General features: G+C 37.3%; 1 protein-coding gene across 3 annotated transcripts in view; it reads left to right on the top strand.

The window, feature by feature from the left end:
- Window positions 1-26,093, top strand: part of RC3H2 (ring finger and CCCH-type domains 2) — a 59,367-nt gene extending 33,274 nt beyond the window's left edge. Inside the window, exons 10-21 of one of the 3 annotated variants that reach the window (XM_036914026.2) lie at window positions 2,264-2,572; window positions 14,412-14,626; window positions 15,209-15,642; window positions 16,227-16,397; window positions 18,054-18,200; window positions 18,514-18,727; window positions 18,969-19,053; window positions 19,326-19,407; window positions 19,497-19,631; window positions 19,882-19,989; window positions 20,087-20,216; window positions 20,853-26,093. In XM_036914026.2, coding sequence (XP_036769921.2) covers window positions 2,264-2,572; window positions 14,412-14,626; window positions 15,209-15,642; window positions 16,227-16,397; window positions 18,054-18,200; window positions 18,514-18,727; window positions 18,969-19,053; window positions 19,326-19,407; window positions 19,497-19,631; window positions 19,882-19,989; window positions 20,087-20,216; window positions 20,853-20,881 — 2,059 coding nt within the window. In that variant the 3' untranslated portion in view covers window positions 20,882-26,093. Of the gene's footprint in view, window positions 1-2,263; window positions 2,573-14,411; window positions 14,627-15,208; window positions 15,643-16,226; window positions 16,398-18,053; window positions 18,201-18,513; window positions 18,728-18,968; window positions 19,054-19,325; window positions 19,408-19,496; window positions 19,632-19,881; window positions 19,990-20,086; window positions 20,236-20,852 lie in introns of all 3 variants that reach the window. The other 2 variants (XM_036914025.2, XM_036914023.2) reach the window with 2 other exon arrangements.
- Window positions 26,094-26,837: the final 744 nt, after the last annotated feature.

The raw sequence follows: 26,837 nt of genomic DNA, 5'->3' as shown, positions 1-26,837 counted from the left end.
ATGGGGCTTACGTTGTAGTAGAGAAGATTGACATAAAGCAAGTAAATAGAAAACATCATCTGGTACTGATTGGTGCTATAGAAAAAAATCACACAGGTAAGGAGAAAGAGAATGATTGGGAAAAGGGAGATACTTTAGATAAGGTTCCCTGGGAAGGGATCCCCAAAGATATAACATGTAAGCAGACACCCGAATGGTGATGGTACACTAGAGAGAAAAAGATAATTAGAGGAGTGAAGTTTTTGAGAGGGCAAGTAGGCTTGGGACTTGGAGCACAAGTGAAGAGATTGGACTTCTTTGGAACCTAAGTGGAAAGCCTGGCCTGAGTTAGGAGAAGGAACTGTTTATCCCTTATTTTAGGAGTATGTAGTTGCATTTGCAGGAAGGTTAGTGGAATTGGTGGGAAAGATTAAGTAATTCTCTGGTTTCATCAGTTTTCTCCATTAAGAGGGAGACAATATCATCAGCTGTGGAGAGGATGTCAGGATGAAAAAGTGAAATTAGTAGAGAAGTTTATTAATGTATTGGCCATTTTAAATACTTAATCATAATTTTGAAGGGAGTCTAGACAACATGATTGCATACTTCTTCTCCAACATTTGGCTACTTGGGAGTAGGCACAGAATAAGAGAATAAGTGGAGAATGAGATTGAGGTTTTAACCAGGTGAGTTCAACAAGGGAGCCAAGGGAGTTAAAGGTATTTACAAGGAAGAAATGGTAGATAGTGGATTCTAAGGCAGGCAGTGAATACTTGAGGGAACTCATTGGTGATTTTTAAATGAATAGGAAGGAATTGCCATTTTCAAGTGTGAGGTCCAGATTCTAAGTCCAAGTCTAGCTGCTTAGATGCTAGAAGTCAAATATATATATCCCTACTTGTCATTTTCTTTACCTCCCTTGGTTAAGGTTTTACTTCTCATAACTCCTCTCTTTTAAGAGACTCACAATTATATTTTTTTGCCTGCCAGAGCAATCTTAAGGATATCTGAGATTTGTCCTTTGAGGATGGAAAGCAAGGAGCATCTGGGCATTTTGTGCAAGAACCTTTGAGGTGAAGAATGAAGAGCAGGTTTCAGAGAGCATGTTGAGGAAGGCACAGGCCCCTCTGTGCCACCAGATGCCCTTCTGAAACATAGGTCTGCTCATACCCCTCCTTCTTAAAGAAGTAATCCTAGGTTCCCCCAGAGTCTATACGATGACATATGTAAACAGGCTTGTACCATGTTGTTTGTTCTTTTAACTTCATGTTCTATCACTCTACCTTCAGTCTGATCTGGGAACACTTATCTTTTATTGAACTTGGCCAGCCTGTCAGTGTGTATATGTGTGAGAAAGAGAAGAGGACTGAATAAGCCATTTATAGATACTGAAGGATTCAAAGGGAAACTATTGGGAAGACATTGCTTATCACTATGTTTTATTACCATATGCTTGATTATGTATAATATTAATATCAGATTAATTTAGACTTGTAATTATGACTCCAAATGTGTGGCTGTCTTTCTATTCATGTAACAGTTCACTACTTTAAAATATTGGAGGTAACACTGACTTGGACCTCATTGTAATGAGGTTTTTGTTTGACAAGTGGAAACAGATTTTCTTAAATGGAGTCCAGGCCCTAATTGCTTCATGTATTAGAGTGTTATATCTGAGCACCATAAATAAAAACCTCAGTTTAATATCAGAAGTCTTGACTTGAAATGCTTTTTACTTTAGGCATGACTTGATCTGAAAAATATAATACTGAATTGCTGTATTTTAGTGTAATATTTGTCAAAGAATGAGTTTTGGTTTAAAATTTTTTAAATTACATAATGTTTTAATAATTTGGTAGCAACATAGAACTCTTTCAGCTCTTGCATACTGTTTCTCTTCATGCTACATTCCCAACTAAGCTGGGTATGGTTCCTTTCATTTTGTACATAGTGTGCTTTATATTCCAGTTACACCGAATTTTCCAAAGCATCTCTTGCCACTCTCTGAAAAGACTTCTTTAAACACATGCATGTTTTCTTGCTATATTAATTATGTGCATACATATACAAATGTGTGTGTATATATGTGTGTGTAGATATGTGGCATATATATTTTCAAGTGGCATTTATTACAGTAGTTTAATATAGACTGTATTTGATATTTACCTGAAGAAACTTTTTTCAAGCTGTTTACTCCTTTTAAAATCTTTTCCCATTGCCTTTTTTTCCTTCAGGGTAAGATTTAGTGAAATACTCACCAATTTGTTGATTGTTTTTGAAACAGGTATCGATTAAGGAACAAAAAGATTAATGCAACTGTAAGAACGTTTCCTCTTCTAAATAAAGTTGCTGTAAACAACACTGTCACAACCACAGCCGGAAATGTCATTTCTGTCATAGGAAGTACTGAAACCACGGGGAAAATTGTTCCAAGTACAAATGGGATTTCAAATGCAGAAAACAATGTTTCCCAGCTAATCCCACGTAGTACTGACAGTACATTAAGAGCTCTGGAGACTGTGAAGAAAGTGGGGAAGGTTGGCACTAATGGTCAGAATGCTGCTGGGCCTTCTGCAGAGTCCGTAACTGAAAAGTAAGTATTAGGTAAAAAATGGTTAATATGAGTTATTAGCCTTTTTAGAAACATGTAAGTATTTTTATTTATCCTGAGGAAAACAGTTAATCAGAATTTTAACGCAGAATATTCCATGTAGTTTCTACTACTGTTTTAAGTTTCTAGCACTGTTTTAAGAACCAAAACATTTGAGTTCTGGTCCTGGCTCTGCAGTTGATTTTGTTTTCCTTGACTGTAAATTGAAGAGGTTTGACCAGAATTGGTTTTTTTCACAACTTATTTGCTTGAACTTGAGGCTTAAGTCCATAGAGGTGCCAAAAAGGAACTAAAGTAGAAACTTAAGCAAGTGAAGTGCTTGAGCCTGCAGCCTGTATTTAAATCAGGATGTTCCACTTTCTACTCTATAGTGATGTTTAGTAGTTAAGATCTTTGGAGCCAAACTCTGGGTTCAGATTGTGGCTACTATTTCCTTGCTGTTTTTGCTCTTAGGCCAGTTACTTAATCTGTCTCAGTTTACTCATCCATAAAATTAGTGTAATAATAGTAATTACTTCATGTGTGGGTTGTGAGGGTTAAGTGAGTTAATATTATAATGTGCTTGAGTAATGCCTGCTGCAGTCAATAATATCTGTTGTTATTATCACCATTATTGTGTTTGGGTTTCAGCATAAGATTTACTTTTGTTTTACATGCATATTGATTTTACAGATTTGTTGTTGGGTTTCAGCAAAAGGGTTTTGGTGCTTTAAGAAAAAAGTTCTAAAACTTAAGGTGATCTGAAAAGTTACTTCTGCCTCTTTTAATCTCATGCTTTGATATTCTTTTAAAGGCCTTAAAATTCGAGTTAAAACATGTTCAAACTTTGTTGCCCATAAGTAGTCTGTCAATATCTATTGTATGCCTTCTAGGAAAAAAGCATTACATTAGGCACAGAGTAAACTGCTAGTGATTTCATATCATAAATGATGGTTAGGTAAGCATTTCTGTTCTTCTTTTCTGCAGTTAGCACATGCTAGGGAACTTGTTTACTAAAGGATCCATATAGTCTTCCCTGGAGGAGATTTTAGAAGTGATTTATCAAAGAACATTGTCTAGTTAGCGGCTATTTTTTGTGCCTCATTCTGATCTCTGGTTCTAGGTACTTTTGAAAATACATGAGATTAAGATATAGAGATATAAATTACCTTTGCCTTTAAGAAATTTAGGATGATATAGTTGTGGAGGCAGCATTTATATAAATGACGTAATATTAGAATTGGTTTAAAGAACAGGAAGATTTTATATTCCTGGTAAAAATAGGGAGAAGATTTCAGAAAAAAATAGTGTAATGTGGATTCACGTTTCTTGTAATTATATAGAATATTGAGGAGACAGCCTTTTAGGACTGAAAGTTTATGTTAGGGACTGGTTAAAATAAGATTAGATAGGTTGGCATCAGATTATGGAGACCTTCTATTATATGTGTTTAAGAAATCAGCTTTTGAAGGGTTTTGGCAAGGTAATGTTGTAAAACTGTTTTATATCCATATAGTGGAATGTTACTCAGCCATAAAAAACGAGTGAAGTACCTACTACAATATGGAGGAAACTTGAAAACATTATGTTAGGTGAGAGAAAACCATATATTGTAAAATTCCATTTATGTGTATGTCCAGAATAGGCAAGCCCACAGAGTCAGAAAGCAGATTAGTAGATGTGTGGTTGCCAGGGTTGGGGGCTGGGGGAGGAAGGGGATGGGGAGTGAATGCTGATGCATACAGGTTTCTCTCAGGGGTGATGAGAATGTTCCGACTTAGATGGCGGTGATGATTGTACAACCTTGTGAACGTACTGAAACTCACTGAATTGTATACCTTAAGGGAGTATTATATATATCTTAAATTTTTTAAAACGATGGACTAAGAAAAAGACTTTGAAAAATAAGAAATTTATTTATTCATTCAAAAAGTATGGATCTTCTGTGTGCCAAAGGCCAGGCCAATTCGTGTAGCTAATGAAGATGAACTAGATACACTCTCTGCTCCCAGGGGTCCTCCAGTGTAGTTTGGGAACACAGGTAAACAGATAGAATATATTCTGAAAGATTATTACAATGGAGTTGTGTTCTAAGTGTTATTGGAACACATATAAAAAATAAGTAATTCTACAGTGAGTTCTTGGGGAAGGCTTCTTAGAGGTAATATGATGACACCTGAGCTAGTTCCAACAGCATGGATAGTGAGGAGGAAGGGCCTTGTCATTAGAGGAAGCAGCACAGGCAGAAGCATGTAGGTATGAAGGGCTGCCGGAAAGGAGAGCCTAGAATCCTGAAAAACATCTAAGATACTGTTAACAGTAATCTTGCTGTCTGACTAGGAGGTAACTAAAAATTGGTGTTTTCCTTAAGTCTGAATTATGGGGATAGCTTGCATGAATTCATGAGGCTCTGAACCATTCATGGATTTTGATGCCTTTTTCGTTATAGTCTAAGAATTTGCCATTTCAAAGTACTTACCCAGATTTTATGGTATATAACATTTTGATATGGGAGGATCAGATAATGTACGTAGAGCACTTAGCATAGTGCCTGCAGGGTGCTGGACAATTGCTTAATGAGTGTTATTACTGTTACAAAGAAATCAGTCATTTTCCTTGCCGCCTTTATTTAACTTCAAAGAATAAGCACAGCCCTAAAATACTAAGTTCTAAGCTAATACATGTGTACCTATTATTACCCACAGTTTCTTAGTTATTTTCTACATTTTAATACACAATTACACATAGAAATAAACATCTGCTATGCTAACCTGCTGTGCTAGACTTAAAAAAATGCAGCCCATGCTCTTCTTTATACTCTAGTGTTAAAAGGCCTTCTCTGAGTCTAAGAAAAACCCTCTAATCTAATTGGGTTACAAATTGTGTTGAATTCCTGCATCATTAACAAGTTTATTTATTTTATTTTATTTTTTTATAATAATTATTTTTTATTGAAGGGTAGTTGACACACAGTATTACATTACATGAGTTTCAAGTGTACAACACAGTGGTAGAACATTTATATACATAATTCTAGGTTCCAGCTATCACCCTACCAGGCTGTTACAATATCTTGACTATATTCCTTATGCTATACATTACATCCCGGTTACTAATTTATTTTACCATTGGAAGTCTGTCCTTTTTTTTTTTTTTTTTTTTTTTGTGAGGGCATCTCTCATATTTATTGATCAAATGGTTGTTAACGACAATAAAATTCTGTATAGGGGAGTCAATGCTCAATGCACAATCATTATTCCACCCCAAGCCTAATTTTTGTCAGTCTCCAATCTTCTGAGGCATAACAAACAAGTTTTTACATGTAGAACAAATTCTTACATAATGAATAAGTTACATAGTGAACAGTACAAGGGCAGTCATCACAGAAACTTTCGGTTTTGCTCATGCATTATGAACTATAAACAGTCAGTTCAAATATGAATACTCATTTGGTTTTTATACTTGATTTATATGTGGATACCACATTTCTCTCTTTATTATTATTATTTTTAATAAAATGCTGAAGTGGTAGGTAGATACAAGATAAAGGTAGAAAACATAGTTTAGTGTTGTAAGAGAGCACATGTAGATGATCAGGTGTGTGCCTGTAGACTATGTGTTAATCCAAGCTAGACCAGGGCAATAAAACATCCACGTATGCAGAAGATTTCTCTCAGAACGGGGGGGTGAGGTTCTAAGCCTCACCTCTGTTGATCCCCAATTTCTCACCTGATGGCCCCCCTGCGACTGTGCCTGTCTTAGGTTGTTCCTCCCTTGAGGAATCTTACCCGTCTCTGGCTAACCAGTCATCTTCCGGGGCCATACAGGGAAATGTGAAGTTGGTAAGTGAGAGAGAAGCCTTATTGTTTGAAAAGGTTAGCTTTTTACTTCTTTGCATATTTATGCCCTGTGGCTTCTATGCCCAGCATTTGTCTTGAGGTATCTTTACCACTTGGAAGAATTATGATACTCGGTAAATTTGATATGAGGCACGAATTCTATTTAAGGGTTGTAATTAGGAAGGAAGAAGAAAAGCTATAGAAGTAGCAGGCGGAAGAAAACATGGGAAGATTGATTATTTCTTTGATATATCTTCTTGTAGAGTAACTTCAGCATGTATAGGTTTTAAGCTACTACTTAAATTGCACACACACATTAACATAATAGGAGTATAGTTACATAACCAAAGCATATCTGTAATTACCAGCCATCTGCAGTGTAACCAAGAAAACCAGTTAGGCACCTTAGGCATTTGTGAAAACTTATCTATGATATGGTGGATATTGTCCAAATGAACTTGAACAGTCTGAGAGAAATCAGACAAATTAAAACAACCCATTCCTGGGGACTGTTCACATGCCATATGTTCTTTTAACAATAAATAGTTTGTAGTTGTAAGACTTTGGAGCGCTACAATTTGCACTTCTCCAAATTCTTGGTTGAGTTCCAACAGTATAGATCCAGTCCAATTTTGTTGTTTTACTGTATGCACAGGCCAGCTTAGATATCTCCTTCCTCATTCCCATGGCAGGTCCAGGAACTGGTGGGATGAGTGCATCTACAGCTGTAGCAGTGCGTGGATCTTTGTTGGGGTTTTTTGATGATCATCTTCTGGCATGAGTCTTCCAGAGGGTGCAGATGTTGGAAGTTCTTTTTCATATCGTATCTTAGTTCATTTTCGGGGTAGCCCAATTAGGCTTTGATCCTCTGTATAGACACAAACAGACCCTTTGCCTACACTTTTATATGCCCTTTGTACCCTTGTGTAGAACTCGTTGGAGGTTACCACACAGGAACTGCCCTTTTTTTTTTTTTTTTTGCTATCACTAATCTACACTTACATGACGAATATTATGTTTACTAGGCTCTCCCCTATACCAGGTCTCCCCTATAAACCCCTTTACAGTCACTGTCCATCAGCATAGCAAAATGTTGTAGAATCACTACTTGCCTTCTCTGTGTTGTACAGCCCTCCCTTTTCTCCTACCCCCCCATGCATGTTAATCTTAATACCCCCCTACTTCTCCCCCCCTTATCCCTCCCTACCCACCCATCCTCCCCAGTCCCTTTCCCTTTGGTACCTGTTAGTCCATTCTTGAGTTCTGTGATTCTGCTGCTGTTTTGTTCCTTCAGTTTTTCCTTTGTTCTTATATTCCACAGATAAGTGAAATCATTTGGTATTTCTCTTTCTCCGCTTGGCTTGTTTCACTGAGCATAATACCCTCCAGCTCCATCCATGTTGCTGCAAATGATTGGATTTGCCCTTTTCTTATAGCTGAGTAGTATTCCATTGTGTATATGTACCACATCTTCTTTATCCATTCATCTATTGATGGACATTTAGGTTGCTTCCAATTCTTGGCTATTGTAAATAGTGCTGCAATAAACATAGGGGTGCATCTGTCTTTCTCAAACTTGATTGCTGCGTTCTTAGGGTAAATTCCTAGGAGTGGAATTCCTGGGTCAAATGGTAAGTCTGTTTTGAGCATTTTGATGTACCTCCATACTGCTTTCCACAATGGTTGAACTAAATTACATTCCCACCAGCAGTGTAGGAGGGTTCCCCTTTCTCCACAGCCTCGCCAACATTTGTTGTTGTTTGTCTTTTGGATGGCAGCCATCCTTACTGGTGTGAGGTGATACCTCATTGTAGTTTTAATTTGCATTTCTCTGATAATTAGCGATGTGGAGCATCTTTTCATGTGTCTGTTGGCCATCTGTATTTCTTTTTTGGAGAACTGTCTGTTCAGTTCCTCTGCCCATTTTTTAATTGGGTTATTTGTTTTTTGTTTGTTGAGGCGTGAGAGCTCCTTATATATTCTGGACGTCAAGCCTTTATCGGATGTGTCATTTTCAAATATATTCTCCCATACTGTAGGGATCCTTCTTGTTCTATTGATGGTGTCTTTTGCTGTACAGAAGCTTTTCAGCTTAATATAGTCCCACTTACTCATTTTTGCTGTTGTTTTCCTTGCCCGGGGAGATATGTTCAAGAAGAGGTCACTCATGTTTATGTCTAAGAGGTTTTCGCCTATGTTTTCTTCCAAGAGTTTAATGGTTTCATGGCTTACATTCAGGTCTTTGATCCATTTTGAGTTTACTTTTGTATATGGGGTTAGACAATGGTCCAGTTTCATTCTCCTACATGTAGCTGTCCAGTTTTGCCAGCACCACCTGTTGAAGAGACTGTCATTTCGCCATTGTATGTCCATGGCTCCTTTATCAAATATTAATTGACCATATATGTCTGGGTTAATGTCTGGATTCTCTAGTCTGTTCCATTGGTCTGTGGCTCTGCTCTTGTGCCAGTACCAAATTGTCTTGATTACTATGGCTTTATAGTAGAGCTTGAAGTTGGGGAGTGAGATCCCCCCTACTTTATTCTTCTTTCTCAGGATTGCTTTGGCTATTCGGGGTCTTTGGTGTTTCCATATGAATTTTTGAATTATTTGTTCCAGTTCATTGAAGAATGTTGCTGGTAGTTTCATAGGGATTGCATCAAATCTGTATATTGCTTTGGGCAGGATGGCCATTTTAACGATATTAATTCTTCCTAGCCACGAGCATGGGATGAGTTTCCATCTGTTAGTGTCCCCTTTAATTTCTCTTAAGAGTGACTTGTAGTTTTCAGAGTATAAGTCTTTCACTTCTTTGGTTAGGTTTATTCCTAGGTATTTTATTTTTTTTGATGCAATTGTGAATGGAGTTGTTTTCCTGATTTCTCTCTCTGTTGGTTCATTGTTAGTATATAGGAAAGCCACAGATTTCTGTGTGTTGATTTTGTATCCTGCAACTTTGCTGTATTCTGATATCAGTTCTAGTAGTTTTGGGGTGGAGTCTTTAGGGTTTTTTATGTACAGTATCATGTCATCTGCAAATAGTGACAGTTTAACTTCTTCTTTACCAATCTGGATTCCTTGTATTTCTTTATTTTGTCTGATTGCCGTGGCTAGGACCTCCAGTACTATGTTAAATAACAGTGGAGAGAGTGGGCATCCCTGTCTAGTTCCCGATCTCAGAGGAAATGCTTTCAGCTTCTCGCTGTTCAATATAATGTTGGCTGTGGGTTTATCATAGATGGCCTTTATTATGTTGAGGTACTTGCCCTCTATTCCCATTTTGCTGAGAGTTTTTAACATGAATGGATGTTGAACTTTGTCAAATGCTTTTTCAGCATCTATGGAGATGATCATGTGGTTTTTGTCTTTCTTTTTGTTGATGTGGTGGATGATGTTGATGGACTTTCGAATGTTGTACCATCCTTGCATCCCTGGAATGAATCCCACTTGGTCATGGTGTATGATCCTTTTGATGTATTTTTGAATTCGGTTTGCTAATATTTTGTTGAGTATTTTTGCATCTACGTTCATCAGGGATATTGGTCTGTAGTTTTCTTTTTTGGTGGGGTCTTTGCCTGGTTTTGGTATTAGGGTGATGTTAGCTTCATAGAATGAGTTTGGGAGTATCCCCTCCTCCTCTATTTTTTGGAAAACTTTAAGGAGAATGGGTATTATGTCTTCCCTGTATGTCTGATAAAATTCCGAGGTAAATCCATCTGGCCCGGGGGTTTTGTTCTTTGGTAGTTTTTTGATTACCTCTTCAATTTCGTTGCTGGTAATTGGTCTGTTTAGATTTTCTGTTTCTTCCTGGGTCAATCTTGGAAAGTTATATTTTTCTAGGAAGTTGTCCATTTCTCCTAGGTTTCCCAGCTTGTTAGCATATAGGTTTTCATAGTATTCTCCAATAATTCTTTGCATTTCCGTGGGGTCCATCGTGATTTTTCCTTTCTCGTTTCTGATACTGTTGATTTGTGTTGACTCTCTTTTCTTCTTAATAAGTCTGGCTAGAGGCTTATCTATTTTGTTTATTTTCTCGAAGAACCAGCTCTTGGTTTCATTGATTTTTGCTATTGTTTTATTCTTCTCAATTTTATTTATTTCTTCTCTGATCTTTATTATGTCCCTCCTTCTGCTGACCTTAGGCCTCATCTGTTCTTCTTTTTCCAATTTCGATAATTGTGACATTAGACCATTCATTTGGGATTGCTCTTCCTTTTTTAAATATGCTTGGATTGCTATATACTTTCCTCTTAAGACTGCTTTTGCTGTGTCCCATAGAAGTTGGGGCTTAGTGTTGTTGTTGTCATTTGTTTCCATATATTGCTGGATCTCCATTTTGATTTGGTCATTGATCCATTGATTATTTAGGAGCGTGTTGTTAAGCCTCCATGTGTTCGTGAGCCTCTTTGCTTTCTTTGTACAGTTTATTTCTAGTTTAATGCCTTTGTGGTCTGAAAAGTTGGTTGGTAGGATTTCAATCTTTTGGAATTTTCTGAGGCTCTTTTTGTGGCCTAGTATGTGGTCTATTCTGGAGAATGTTCCATGTGCACTTGAGAAGAATGTATATCCCGCTGCTTTTGGATGTAGAGTTCTATAGATGTCTATTAGGTCCATCTGCTCTACTGTGTTGTTCAGTGCTTCCGTGTCCTTACTTATTTTCTGCCCAGTGGATCTATCCTTTGGGGTGAGTGGTGTGTTGAAGTCTCCTAGAATGAATGCATTGCAGTCTATATCCCCCTTTAGTTCTGTTAGTATTTGTTTCACATATGCTGGTGCTCCTGTGTTGGGTGCATATATATTTAGAATGGTTATATCCTCTTGTTTGACTGAGCCCTTTATCATTATGTAGTGTCCTTCTTTATCTCTTGTTACTTTCTTTGTTTTGAAGTCTATTTTGTCTGATATTAGTACTGCAACCCCTGCTTTCTTCTCACTGTTGTTTGCTTGAAATATGTTTTTCCATCCCTTGACTTTTAGTCTGTACATGTCTTTGGGTTTGAGGTGAGTTTCTTGTAAGCAGCATATAGATGGGTCTTGCTTTTTTATCCATTCTGTTACTCTGTGTCTTTTGATTGGTGCATTCAACCCGTTAACATTTAGGGTGACTATTGAAAGATATGTACTTATTGCCATTGCAGGCTTTAAATTCGTGGTTACCAAAGGTTCAAGGTTAGCCTCTTTAGTATCTTACTGCCTAACTTAGCTCGCTTATTGAGCTGTTATATACACTGTCTGGAGATTCTTTTCTTCTCTCCCTTCTTGTTCCTCCTCCTCGATTCTTCATATGTTGGGTGTTTTGTGCTGTGCTCTTTCTAGGAGTGCTCCCATCTAGAGCAGTCCCTGTAAGATGTTCTGTAGAGGTGGTTTGTGGAAAGCAAATTCCCTCAGCTTTTGTTTGTCTGGGAATTGTTTAATCCCACCGTCATATTTGAATGATAGTCGTGCTGGATACAGTATCCTTGGTTCAAGGCCCTTCTGTTTCATTGTATTAAATATATCATGCCATTCTCTTCTGGCCTGTAGGGTTTCTGTTGAGAAATCTGACGTTAGCCTGATGGGTTTCCCTTTATAGGTGACCTTTTTCTCTCTAGCTGCCTTTAACACTCTTTCCTTGTCCTTGATCTTTGCCATTTTAATTATTATGTGTCTTGGTGTTGCCCTTCTTGGATCCTTTCTGTTGGGGGTTCTGTGTATTTCCGTGGTCTGTTTGATTACTTCCTCCCCCAGTGTGGGGAAGTTTTCAGCAATTATTTCTTCTAAGATACTTTCCATCTCTTTGCCTCTCTCTTCTTCTTCTGGGACCCCTATAATACGGATATTGCTCCTTTTAGATTGGTCACACAGTTCTCTTAATATTGTTTCATTCCTGGAGATCCTTTTGTCTCTCTCTATGTCAGCTTCTATGCGTTCCTGTTCTCTGATTTCAATTCCATCAATGGCCTCTTGCATTCTATCCATTCTGCTTATAAACCCTTCCAGAGTTTGTTTCATTTCTGCGATCTCCTTTCTGGCATCTGTGATCTCTTTCCGGACTTCATCCCATTTTTCTTGCGTGTTTCTCTGCATCTCTGTCAGCATGTTTATGATTCTTATTTTGAATTCTTTGTCAGGAAGACTGGTTAGGTCTGTCTCCTTCTCTGGTGTTGTCTCTGTGATCTTTGTCTGCCTGTAGCTTTGCCTTTTCATGGTGATAGGAATAGTCTGCAGAACTGGGACGAGTGATGGCTGGAAGGACTTCCTTTCTTGTTGGTTTGTGGCCCTCCTCTCCTGGGAGAACAGCGGCCTCTAGTGGCTTGTGCTGTGCAGCTGCGCGCAGACAGGGTTTCTGCTTCCTGCCCGGCTGCTATGGAGTTAATCTCCGCTGTTGCTGTGGGCGTGGCCTGGCTCGGGCAGCTACTCCAAAATGGTGGAGTCGCGTTGGAGCAGGAGCTGCTGGGAGGCTATTTATCTCTGTAAGGGGCCTCCCTGCTCCCTGCAGCCCAGGGGTTAGGGTGCCCAGAGATCCCGGATTCCCTACCTCTGGATTAAGTGGCCCGCCCTGCCCCTTTAAGACTTCCAAAAAGCACCTGCCAAAACAAAACAACAACCACAAAAAAAAAGAAGAAAAAAAATTTTTTTAATTAAAAAAAAAAAAAATTTTAATTAAAAAAAAAAAGGTGGTCGTTCGTTTTTCTTTATTCTCCGGTGCCAGCCTCAGGCCTCTGCTCACCGGTCTTTCTGCCCTGTTTCCCTAATATTGGGGTCCCTGTCCCTTTAAGACTTCCAAAAAGCGCTCGCCAAAACAAAGCAGCAAAAAAGCAAAAAAAAAAAAAAATGGTCGCGCGCTTTTCTTATGTCCTCTGTCGCCCAGCCTCCAGTGCCTGCTCACTGTTCTTGCTGCCCTGTTTTCCCAGTATCGAGGGCCCTGCACTCTGGCCCGGATGGCTGGGGCTGGGTGTTCGGCAGCCCTGGGCTCCGTCTCCCTCCCGCTCTGCCTGCTCTTCTCCCGCCGGGAGCTGGGGGGAGGGGCGCTCGGCTCCCGCGGGGCCGGGGCTTGTATCTTACCCCCTTCGCGAGGCGCTGGGTTCTCTCAGGTGCGGATGTGGTCTGGATATTGTCCTGTGTCCTCTGGTCTTTCTTCTAGGAAGGGTTGTCTTTGTTATATTTTCATAGATATATGTTGTTTTGGGAGGAGATTTCCGCTGCTCTACTCACGCCGCCATCTTCCGCCCCAGTCCAAGTTTATTTTCTTGAGTCACGACATACCCATTTTCTGCCAAAGTTTGACTTAAAAGGACATAAGAAAGCCATGCTGAGATCCTCCAGAGCTGATTGCTTGGTGACTCAAAAAATAAAATCCTTTGTGTTTTTTAAAAAAAAGATTAAAAATTTGTGTAATGAGTAACCACTTTATTGGCCTATCGTTCAACCAACAGATATTTTTTGAGTATCTATAGTATGACGGGAACTGTTTTGTTTGTCCAACAGATACTTGTTTATTGAGTGCCTCCTATGTGGCAGGAACTCTTCTAGGCCTGGGAATATAGCAGTTAACAAAATGGACAGAATGACCTTTTCTTTGAGGAGTTGACATTTCAGCTAACTCTTAACAGAACAACCCTTTCCTTAACATGTTTGTCCTTTTTGTCCCACAAAATTCTACTGTTAGGTGGTACTGTTTCTGTTGAGAACTTATTGAACAGAATTTTTTAAAAAATTTCCAGTAGGAAAAGTCTCTTTTTAAAGAATGAGTAAAAGGGGCTGATGGGTCACATTAGTTCCTGGGATTTGTTTGCATTTCTTTTTGCCCTCACCAGAATATGAGGTCTGTTACTATGGTCCTGAGAATTAGCAGTGAAAAGTGGCAGTGAAATTAACTGCCTTATTTGTTACTATGGAAATATTTGAAGTGTTCTTTATTAGTGGTTTCACTATACAATTTTATGAAAAATTCACTATATAATTTTATAAAGACTTAACCATAAGAGAGAGTGACTTACCATTTTCTTAAATTTTCTCTCTAGTAAAATTGGTTCTCCACCCAAGACTCCTGTAAGTAATGTAGCGGCTACCTCAGCTGGGCCCTCTAATGTTGGAACAGAGCTGAATTCTGTGCCTCCAAAATCCAGCCCGTTTATAACTAGAGTACCAGTATATCCTCAGCATTCTGAAAACATTCAGTATTTTCAAGATCCAAGGGCTCAGATACCCTTTGAAGTTCCACAGTATCCACAGACAGGTAAGTGATTTTAGACAATTCTAAAAAAAAAAAGAAACTAATATAACATTGGTTGCTCTTAAGTAAGTGAATCATTGTATCTATCTAGAATATCTACATACCAATAATGTTAAGGTTCTGAACCAAATATAGGGTCCATTAATGACCTTCAAGAATTCTGCAGATCCCCTGAAATGATACGCAAAATGTGTGTTTTTTATATATAATTTTGGAAAGACACCACACAACTTGGATTTTGAAAGAGTTCTTTAAATCTCTGCTCCCAAGAAGGTTATGAATTAATAGTGTAACTACTTAATCCAAAACCAGTGGCAGTAGATGCCCTTAGAAGGAAACTTAACAGACATCTGTAAGTAGTTCTGTCATGTGTTTAAGGCACAGTTAAGCAAAGTATTGAATGGGAATGATTTTCATGTAGTGGTTGGTATAGTGAAAATGTGTAGTTTCTTTTTAAAGCAGAGGTAACTAAATTAAGGTTCAAAGTTTATTTTCCCACGTTAAAGACAGCTTTAGACTTAAGCCATTATAAAATGTTGCATTTTACTAAGATTGCATTAAATATTCCTCTTTCCAATTTTCAAGGATACTACCCACCACCTCCAACGGTACCAGCTGGTGTGGCTCCCTGTGTTCCTCGCTTTGTGAGGTCCAATAATGTTCCAGAGTCCTCCCTCCCACCTGCTTCCATGCCATATGCCGATCATTACAGTACATTTTCCCCTCGAGATCGAATGAATTCTTCTCCTTACCAGCCTCCTCCTCCGCAGCCATATGGACCAGTTCCTCCAGTACCTTCTGGAATGTATGCTCCTGTGTATGATAGCAGGCGCATCTGGCGTCCACCTATGTATCAACGAGATGACATTATTAGAAGCAATTCTTTACCTCCAATGGATGTGATGCACTCGTCTGTCTATCAGACATCTCTGCGGGAAAGATATAACTCATTAGATGGGTATTATTCAGTGGCTTGTCAGCCACCAAGTGAGCCAAGGACAACTGTGCCTTTACCAAGGGTAAGTGATGACAGAAATAGGAATGCTACCATTGTGTAGTGGTTAAGAACCTGGTGTGTGGTTTCAGACCACCCGCATACATATCCTGGCTGTTCCACCTACTAAGTGTGTGATTTAACAGAAGTTACTTAAATGCTCTATGTCAGTTTTTTCACGTTTGATAGAAATAACAGTAGTCCCTCCCTCTAAGGCTGTTGTGAGTATTAAATCAGAAAAACAAAGTTAGTAGAACTGGACCTGATACATATTAATGCTCAATAAATGTTATGTTTGGAAGGGAAACTTACAAGATGGTAAAAAATGTTTAAAATTCGAGATCGAGGCCTGTTTTCGGTATTCCCATGTAGATACAAATGACTTTGCTAAACCAGAAGAGTGAGTGCTCAGATTTTACCTCTAACATCACTTGACTAAATACTAAGCCTTTCATTTAAGTGTGTGGAGAAGAGGCTAGGGTGACTTTTCTTATTGTAATTTATTTTTTGTCCCAACAATATAATAAACTGTTTACATTATTTTCATAGAACCTAAGTTTATTTACCACTCCCTAGATGATTGAGATGGTTTCTTTTATCCTCCCTTAGGAACCCTGTGGTCATTTGAAGACCAGTTGCGAGGAGCAGATTAGAAGAAAGCCAGAGCAGTGGGCACAGTACCACACTCAGAAAGCACCTCTTGTCTCTTCAACTCTTCCTGTGGCAACACAGTCGCCGCCGCCACCTTCTCCTCTGTTCAGTGTAGACTTTCGCACTGATGTAAGAAAGGTTTTAATCACTTGATGTTGCAGGGGCAGGTCCAACAACTGACTTCAGAGCGCTCATTCAAACCAGGGTTAGCTATGTGGGATGTTTTGCAGTGGTTTGGTGTGCAGTAGAGTTGAGTTCAGTAGACATGTAAGTACTATGGCTAGGCACTGTGAGACTCTGAAGACCATTAAGTCACAGTCCTTTTTGCACCAACAATTCAGATTCTTCCCAGCAGTGTAGTTCTCATTACTTTTATGGTTTTTATTAATTGTAAGATTTATATCTACCATTTGAGCACTTCCTTGTGGCAGACTGTACACTGACATTTACATAATGTTATTGTATTTAATTCTCATGAAAACCTTAGGAGGCAGGTATTACCCATATTTTGTAGGTTAGGAATCCTACCCAGAGAAATTACGTGATTTGCTCAAGTAGTAAATTGACTGTGTAAGTAGCTGGGATTTGAATTCTGGTCTATTTCAAACATCATCTTCTCTACTTAAGAGGTGTAGAAATGCCCACTGTATTGTTGTTGGTGTTTTACATCACTGTTAATTATTGTCTTATAGCAAAACAAGTTGTCATTACCAGAATAATTTCAGTGTATCCTGTTGTTTTTAGTACTATTATGTTTAGAGCAAGCCATTAATATTTTGTAGTTTCTCTTGTTTATTCCTGATCCATTGAGGTTTTAATATAAAAATCTTTTAAAAATCTTTCCATTATGAAAAACTTCAAATATGCACAAAAGCAGAGAGAACAATATGATAAAAACCTCATGTACCAATCACCCACGGTTTCCACTCAACCACTCTTGGTGCATTTCTACCCCCTTTTTCTCTTGGGTCATTTTGAAGTAATCTTAGACATTACATTTTTTCATTCATAAATATTTCAGTAAACCATTGAATTTTTAAACTAGATCCAAGTTTGTCCCATCAAACTTAAATTTCTTCAGAGCAGCTAAACGTCTTGACAACAGAGTGATAAGTTGCTGTAAATTTATGTTTTCTTATACTGTACTTTAGAAAATAAGTATTTCCCTGAGAGTCAGATCTGCTTGTAGCTAGTAAAATGACTTCATATAACTAACTTAACCTTTTTGGCCTTTATTTAATTCTTACCACTTTAGTATTCTGGCCCTATAGTAATCCTTACTTATAGTCCCTTGAAAATAGATCCACTTCCCCTTCTAGTTCAGAACCTTCTTTGAATTCTTGTTCTTTATTTAATACTACATGGTTTATCAATTATGTTCCTTAATTTATGCATGTTGTTCTTTTCTCAAAATTATAAACTACTTTGAGATGGGGGCTGTGATATTTGTATGTGTGTGTATGTGTTTTCTTTTGCTGCTTTTCGTTTTTTGGAGCACTTTGTACCGTGTTAAAGCCATGCTGTATTTATTGATTAGTCTTGATAGTGTCAGTCAGGGGTTCCTTATGATACTTAAAGCACAAAATAAAAAGAGAATGCATTCTGTTTTCTATTAAAAATACAAATAGTATAAGTACTATTTATTATGACAGTTTTGTGTATTAGTTATCGAAGGTTAACTTATTCACTCTGGAGTCCTGTGTATTCTATAAAAGTTTGTTAGTTACAAGTTTGTAAATTTATGTTTTTTACTAATTGCCTATGCCTTTTTTTTTTCTTAATCAGTTCTCTGAGAGTATGAGTGGTACAAAATTTGAAGAAGATCATCTTTCCCATTATTCTCCCTGGTCTTGTGGTACCATAGGCTCCTGTATAAATGCCATCGATTCAGAGCCCAGAGATGTAATTGCTAATTCAAATGCTGTGTTAATGGTATGATTTGGGAGGCGGGGGGTATCATGCATGTTGACTCAAGTTTTAGAATGATTGAATGCTTTCATCTTCATATTGTTGCCATATAACTCATCTGTAAGTAACAAGGTTGTATTTAGGTAAGTCTAAAATAAATTACAGTTAATGTTTGAATTATTAGAGTGTAGTTTAAAATAGATGTTGGATTATCATTGAAGTCTACAGCTAGTGTTAACTTTGCCAGAAAACGTCATTACATGTCTTTTGAAAGCATGCACTTATATTATAGCTGAAATAATTGCCAGTGGTTATTGATTTTCTTTGGTTTATGCAGGACTTGGACAGTGGAGATCTTAAGAGAAGAGTGCATTTATTTGAAACTCAGAGAAGGACAAAAGAAGAAGACCCAATAATTCCTTTTAGTGATGGACCTATCATCTCAAAATGGGGTGCAATTTCCAGATCTTCCCGTACAGGTTACCATACTACGGATCCTGTCCAGGCCACTGCTTCCCAAGGAAGTGCGACTAAGCCCATCAGTGTATCAGGTAATCCATTTAATGAATTACCTCTCCTGATAGGTTCTAGAACTGTACTTTGAATCCTCACTTTGTGAGACACAGAACATTTCCCTCTATTTAACAACCACAGTAAACTCAGAACTAAAGGGTTTAGCCAGCAGAACATGGCTAGTTGAATAAGATAGTGTTGTTTTTTGAAAAGTATACATTTATATCTATATACTGAGTTTGCAGTTTTCTGATCATTGTTCTTTCTACATTTCTATAGATTATGTCCCTTATGTCAATGCTGTTGATTCAAGGTGGAGTTCATATGGCAACGAGGCCACTTCGTCAGCACACTATATTGAACGGTAATGTTACTCTTAATTCTTGAGGATTCTCTATTCTCAGATTTGTATGTATCTTCAGAGTACAGATTCTGCCGCCAATTATTCATGAAATGTGCTTTGCGGTATATACAGTTGTAGTTGTATAACAAATTTCCGAAAAAAATTTTACATTTGCAGTGATGACAGACTTTCAGGGTTGATTTTTTACATAAAATATATATAGTATGTAGTGATTACAGCTTTAGTTGCTTCATTTATTTCATTTGTACAACAGTAAACATTTCTCTTTAAAGGGACAGATTCATTGTTACTGATTTATCCGGTCATAGAAAGCATTCCAGTACTGGAGACCTTTTGAGCATCGAACTCCAGCAGGTAGTCTCAGTGTCACTCAGCTTTGAATTTTTAAAAAATAGAATGGCAGTTGAAAGCTCTGGTAGGAAACTGACTTATTTTTCCTATAGGCCAAGAGTAACTCACTGCTGCTTCAGAGGGAGGCCAATGCTCTGGCCATGCAACAGAAGTGGAATTCCCTGGATGAAGGCCGTCACCTTACTTTAAATCTTCTGAGCAAGGAAATTGAACTAAGAAATGGAGAGGTAAGGAAACTGATCCTCTCAGCTGGCTGCTCAGTGTGTGTGTTTGCTGCTGCTCCATGCTTTGTACTGTTACTGAGTGCGTTTGGTGGGCCTCCACCTCATGGATGATTGCTTTAAAAATTTACAGCAGAAGATAAAATTACAGTCCCAGATTTCTTATTCTTCAGGTGAATCACTGGGATTCTCATTTTAATTCAGAAGGGAAGCCCCGGTATCCACAGATATAAAATCAGTCTTTTTCCTAATACAGAATGATTATGCAGAGGATGCAACGGATACTAAGCCTGATAGGGATATTGAGCTAGAGCTTTCGGCACTTGATACTGATGAACCTGATGGACATGGTGAACAAATTGAAGTAAGTACCACGAATAGATGTTTAGAAGGCTTTATTCCATTGGAAATTAAATTATAAAATACCTTCATACTGAAGGATTATCGTTTTGTTTTCTTAGGAGATCCTGGACATACAGCTTGGTATCAGTTCTCAAAATGACCAGTTGCTGAATGGAGCAACAGTGGAAAATGGGCATCCTGTCCAACAGCACCAAAAGGAGCCACTGGAGCAGAAGAGACAGAGTTTAGGTGAAGACCATGTGATTCTGTGAGTGTTAGAAAATTCATAACCAGTGGGAATAGGGCATGAATATTTAAAGAGCAATAGATGCAGTGTTAAATTCACTTTGGCTTTATCCTATGAGGGAAGACCTATATCATAGGGCAATCATTCAGTCAGTTTGGATTTTTAGAAGAGAATAGGTAAATGTGAACTAACAAAGTGGTCCATATTAGTAGCCTGAAACTTGCTTTTTGTTGGGATAAAAATTTATCTTTGTGCTCTGGCATTAGGTTATACTTCCTCCATCTGGTGGCCAAACATGTAGACTGTAAAATGAAGAATCAAAACCTAGAAGAAGTATTTCCCTTTTTAAAAATCATGTTAAATTTTTCTTGGCTTTTTCTTGCCATTTTGTATAATTACTGCCAAAAATATAGACTAATCTTAAACTTAATAGTTTCTTGGCCTTAAATTAACCAGTATTTAAATTTTTTATTATAATTTTTGGAAAATAGGGCTTTTTATTGACCTCTGATATTTTTAAAGACATGCCTTTGTTTAGGGAACTCTTAAAGGTTGTTACAGCTTTTATTAAACATATGTGATTACTTTTAAAAGTTTTTAAAGCTGATTTGTTTTCAATGTCATTTGTTTTCTCCCAGGGAGGAGCAAAAAACAGTTCTGCCGGTAACTTCTTGCTTTAGCCAGCCACTCCCAGTGTCCATTAGCAATGCAAGTTGCCTCCCCGTCACCACATCTGTCAGTGTCGGCAACCTCATTCTGAAAACTCATGTCATGTCTGAAGATAAAAACGACTTTTTAAAACCTGTTGCAAATGGGAAGATGGTTAACAGCTGAAAGGAGATTCATCTTTCAAATTTGTGACAATACCATGGAAGCATTTACACTAGCTTTTTATATATATAATATATATTATATAATGTATATTTTTTTTAAAAAAAAGATATTACTGGGGGCATCCATTTCCTGTGGACTCTTTGATACTTCAAGCCCTCTTGCATTAGCATTATGAAAAAAAAAAAAGAAAATTTACTAGGGTAACACGTTCACTTTCCAGAAGTGATTGGAATTTGGACATTTAACTTAAGCTTCAAGCAGCTTTTTATGAGTTTGTAGCAATCTGGTGCAGTAACTGAGCCATTTCCTATTTTAAATGGCTTCTATAGAAAATTAACAACTCAGTTATTAAACTAGCAGGATCCTACAATGATACATCTAGTGAAAGTAGACTTAATTAACTTATTTATTTCTATTTTATGTTTCGCTGAGAGAAATTTCCATCTCATTCCAGCAGCTTTATTTATCTTTTTCATGGGACTTTGCATGAATTTTTTTTCTTTCTCTCTTTTTTTACTTTGAAGAGTGGAGTTAGATGTTCTTACCATAGATTTTACAGGGTTATATAGTAGCTTTCTTTACTGCATTATCTGTAGGAGTGTGGTGCAGTGCTTTTATCTGTAGCATTTAAAATTTTTTTAATTTTCCATTTTTCAAGAATAGTTTCTGCTTTATTAATATTTATACACAGGCTACTTGTTGAAGTAAGTAATTAAATATATAACCAAGTGCCTAAGTCTTTCAGCTGATGTACTAGATATTAAATTCTCCTAAGTTATGCAGAATCGTTTTTACAATTTTGATAAATTATGCACTAATGTAATGGCAGTTTTTTAAAATGCAGATTTAAGCCTGTACATTATTGAATCTGATGACTTGGCTAAAGAATCAGGTGCTTTTAGCTTTCCTGAGAAAACCCTGTATGTAGTGTTTGCACTGACTAACAAGATGGTATTGCTGGGTTTTTAATTTAAACTAATTAATTTAGATGTTCATTACAATATCTTGGTTAAATATCGTTTATTGTTACTTCATGTTGGGGTTTAATTTTCCTTGTTTTCTGACTGTTAGGTTAAGACTTGAACCATGTAATAATAGAACATTGGCTAACCTTTATTCCTACTTAAAAACGAATAATTTTTGCCCTGCTAAAAAATGTGACTGAAAAGTGTTTTGACTTTGAAAGTATGCAGTATGTTCAACCAGCCATGCCTCAAGATTTGTGGGAGGTGTTTTACTGAAACCTAAATTTCAGTCAACATTTGAAAGCAAAAGTTGGGCTTTCTTTCCTGGTGATCTTACCTATAGTTATCTCTTTGTTTTTCCCCCATTTCTTTAAGATTAGTTTGACTTTTATTATCATTTTTTTTTAAATTAACTTCTGTGAAGTTGTTTACTCTGAAAATTGTACTGGAATATTTTAAGCCAAGCTGATCTTTCACCAGGTGTACTGTATGTAAGGGCTTTTCCTGCTAGCAAGATGCTTAAACAGGATCATGTTATTGGTCGTCTGAGCTATTTAGTTGTTTTACAAAATCACAGCATTGTATCAGATAAGATTTTGATAAAAAGTTTTGTGCACATTTCCAGGGGTGGGAGGGTTGACATTTCCCTGAAATTTCTTGATCAGAGTGAGTAAATACTGGTATTTGATACCTGTCTTAATGAACATGCTCATAAGGTGACTGATAAGTTGTAAATATACCTGAGAAACAAAGGGGTAGTTTTGATATTCTGGTGTCAGTATGGAAGATCTTACACATTTATTTAATACTCAAATGTATGAAGATGTTTGTAGCATAACAGCACAGTAGCCTTGACTTCTTTTCCTTTGGTTAGTACTGTACCTTTTTGCCATGGCCAGTGCTCCCTCTCCCTACAGAGACATTTTATTTATTTTACTCTGTAACCTGAAATGAATAGGAACAAGAGTTTTAAACCATGTTACATTAACTTATTCTGACATTATAAATTAGCAGAGGATATTACAGGAACATGATCGTTATATAATTTATATCAGAACCTTTTATAAATATGCGCTTACTACATTTGAAATGCTTCCAGTGTACTTTATTTGCTGTTTGTATTTCCAAAAAGGATATGCAAACCAGCATGTCTATTTCATGGATATTTAGATAGTGAGATCTTCCATGTTGAAGGTAATGTATTTTTTTTTCAGATTTTAAAATTGCTATTTTGTTAAAAAATAGAGACCTATTAACAGTTTGAGAGCTCCTTATGTGCCCTCAGGGAAAGAACCCTCTGTGCAACAGAACTACGCAAAACATCTTCAGCACGTTCTGGGGGTGAATATATACTACATAAATTGATCTTGTGTATTTAACCTTATCTTTTTAATTTTAAAATTGAAATTTTCAAGCTTGGTTGTGCTCTGCTGGAAGGGGTTGGGATAAACTGCTTAGGTGTTTGCCTACTTGTCCAGTGAAATTACTTTTGCATCAGTGTAAGTATATATCTGTCAACCTTATTAGTATGTCTCAGAACATTTGTATTAAAATCATGCTTATCTTGCAGCAGGTGATCCCATAAAAAAATAACTCCCTGTTCTTAAAAACATACTCTTTCTCACTAGCAACATAGGAATTGTTTTCTGTGTTGGGATTATTCTGTATTGCTTCCTCTGTCTAAGTAGTGGCCATCCTGTTTCTCATGATAGGTCTAATGTGAAGTAAACACTTTGGTTCTCTGCCACTTTAGAAGAAAGAGCAGTCTAGCTGATCCTTCTTCAAATGCCTACTGATGTTGTAGGGGGAAAAATACGAATCAGACCTAAGATGTGACTTTTAAAATTGGGGGCATTTCCTGTCATTTAACCCTTTTACCAACATGTTGTGATGTATGTACATATGTTTGAAATCAAAGTATATAAAGTAGTAGGGGAGAAAGTTTCCAATGTTGTTAACTAAACTGCATATGTTGCTTATGGTCTAATTAGGAAAAAGTAGCCTGAGATCAGGGAAGTGAGAAAATGGTGGGGTTTTTTGTTTGTTTTCTCGCATTTTGTGTTTTTGTTTTATAATTTCTAAGTCCCCTTTTGAACTCCAGGTGACTCATTCAGATACTGTGAATGAGGCATCAGTAGTTCTCTTTTGTGGTGTCATTTCATTTTATAAATTCTGACAAAGTTACATCTTTATTTTGTCTAGTTGGTACCTGAACAAAGCAGATTCTCTTGCCTCTCCTGCCATGACTTACTTTCAGTACCACCTGGCAACCCAGTGTCATGCATGAAGGTTGTGCACTGTAGTTTTCAAGAGCGGGTACTTTATAGTCAGTGGCACTGATTTTCTTCCTAGTTCTTTACTCTCACAAGAGAATAATAAAACTTCTGTATTAGAATTGAAACGTTCTATTTATATGGATCTGGTCACTTTCACTCAAATTCAAGTTAATTCTAAGTGTATAAAGCACTTCCCAATGTTATATGTTGCCTTGAGAAAATTATAGGATGCACAGCTATTTGTAGGAATTTAAAATGGATAATTTAAACGTTTGAGAACATTGCTTTAAAAACCACCTAGCTTGCTTGCATTTTAGATGTTAAAGCCCATGTTTTGTTAACAGTGATGGAATTTGTAATGATCAGATTCAGCATGTGATTTCAACTTTGAATCTGAATATTTCTTCCGTAGCTGTTTGAGTCATTTTCTGAGCAGACTGTCACCAGTATTGGTAACTAATCATAAAGGAATAAGTTGCATTGCAACTATGTATTATGTTTCCTGGAAGAACTTTTCTTGTGTTTTAGTGAATGAAGAGTGTTGATGGGATCACTTACTGTAACTCCTACGTAAGAACCTCTTCTGCAAGCAGAACACAAATGAACATGCTCAAGGAGCATCCCATTTTCTGAATAAATTGAATAAATTTGCTAGTTAACTCCTTTATACTAGCGGTGTCTTTGTATCCCTTTGCTGGCAAGGGAATACAGGGAGTCAAGGCCACTGATCAGAAAACCCCACATTTGAGTGGAGTCTTATTTTTACTCAAAGAGCAGTTATTCCAAGTCCAAAATTGGCGGGGTTTTTTCTTTTTTTTAATAAAATTTTTAAAATATCTTCAAACCAGTGGGACACAGACACTGGCTGCACTTAGTACTGCCAGAAGCCAAGGTCATTTGCTTATATTCCATCATCCTGTCAAGAATTAGGCCTCACTTTATAACCCAAGGCATGGAAGTGCATGCATTCTCTTAGCTGGGCAAACAATTATACTGTAGTTGTGATACAACACATGTGGCTTTTATTCGTACTGCACATATCCACTGTACAGCCACTTGGGAGTATCGTGGTTAGCCTGCAGCAACTGCTGTCTGCATTTATACTGTTTATTGCATATTCTTTTCCCTGGAAGTGAAAGAGAAATGTTTTTCTTGTTGCATTGATTACATTTTATAAATTTGCTTAGCTGGAAAGTTTGGGAAAAGAGGCCTGTGTGTCAATTGTACAACCGATTGTGAAGCTCTAGTGTGAATATTTTTACGTCTGTATTAGACATTTTCTTTGCAAATCTATTGTTCGATTGAAATGTAAATGAAATTAAAGATGGTGTACACCCATCATGTAAAAAGCAGGTGCCATCTCTAAGATGGATTTAATGCTCATTTTTAAGGCATATACTCAGCTTCTATTTAAAACTATAATTTAAAATAATTCTGTACAATGAAATGGGGAATATATATGGGAATAAATTCTATTCCATTTATTTCAATTTGAATTTCCAAATTGTAATGTTTCCCTTTGTGCTATAGGAATAGGATTAAATGGGGGAAGGCTAGGATTTATAAGGCCTGTATATGGGGGGAGGGCAGAGATGGAACAATGAGGGTTGTGATGATAGTGAATAGCAAAGAGTGAATTCTGTGTGTTTTTGCTGTAGCACTGAAGTGAAGAGATATTAGCTTTGGCTGTTCACAGAATAGAGCATCATGATTTTCAGTGTTTGAGAGAAAATTGTTGGAAAAAGTTTGCAGTACTTGACATGTATTTGCATGCACAAAATAAAATTATTTGTCCACCTTAAAAGTTGTTTGTTTAGTGTTAATATTAAGTTCTACAATGCATTTTACTTATCTTGATTTCCTTGGTATATTTTTTGGCTTAGCTAAGTTGAGATTTAAATAATTACCTGTCCCATGTGTACATCATTGGGAAGGATCTGAAAGAAATGAATAGACCAGGGAGGTTGAAATTTTTCTGTATTCGATCAGTCACTTCAATCATTCAATATAGAGTATTTTCTATATAGGAGATGATGACATAGGTACATACTAGCAATTCACAGGCTAGTGGAAAAATAGGACAAATACATAAATAATGAATATAAAACAATGTGTTATGGATGTATGAAGATAGTTCAGAATATGAACAGAGAATGGTCTGAGTGGATCTAAACACCATTTTCCACTGGCCCTTCAGTAGTTATACTCATTCTCTCATCTGATATATTTTTAAGTCCCCTCCCTGTGCATCTTCAAGGTTAAAGGTCAGTGAAATAAGCCCCATCCCTAGAAACTCAGTGTGGAAAAATGGGAAAGATAAATCTGAATAACCAGCTCAGTGAGCTATATCCTAATGTAGGGTGTGTGGAAACTCCAAAAGGGAAATTCTGGTGCCAGTGGTAGTAGTTGTGAACCAGAGGTGGCGCTTTGAGAAAAGACCTGGGCTAGACTTTGTAGGCTGAGTAATATTTCACTGAATAGAGGTAAGGGGAGAAAACCCCCTGAGCACCTGCTGTGCCTTCACAACAACCCACCCTGTGTATCAACA

Source organism: Manis pentadactyla, chromosome 3 (assembly GCF_030020395.1).
Source record: "Manis pentadactyla isolate mManPen7 chromosome 3, mManPen7.hap1, whole genome shotgun sequence".
NCBI classification, from domain to species: domain Eukaryota; kingdom Metazoa; phylum Chordata; class Mammalia; order Pholidota; family Manidae; genus Manis; species Manis pentadactyla.
This window is presented reverse-complemented; position numbering and strand designations above follow the sequence as displayed.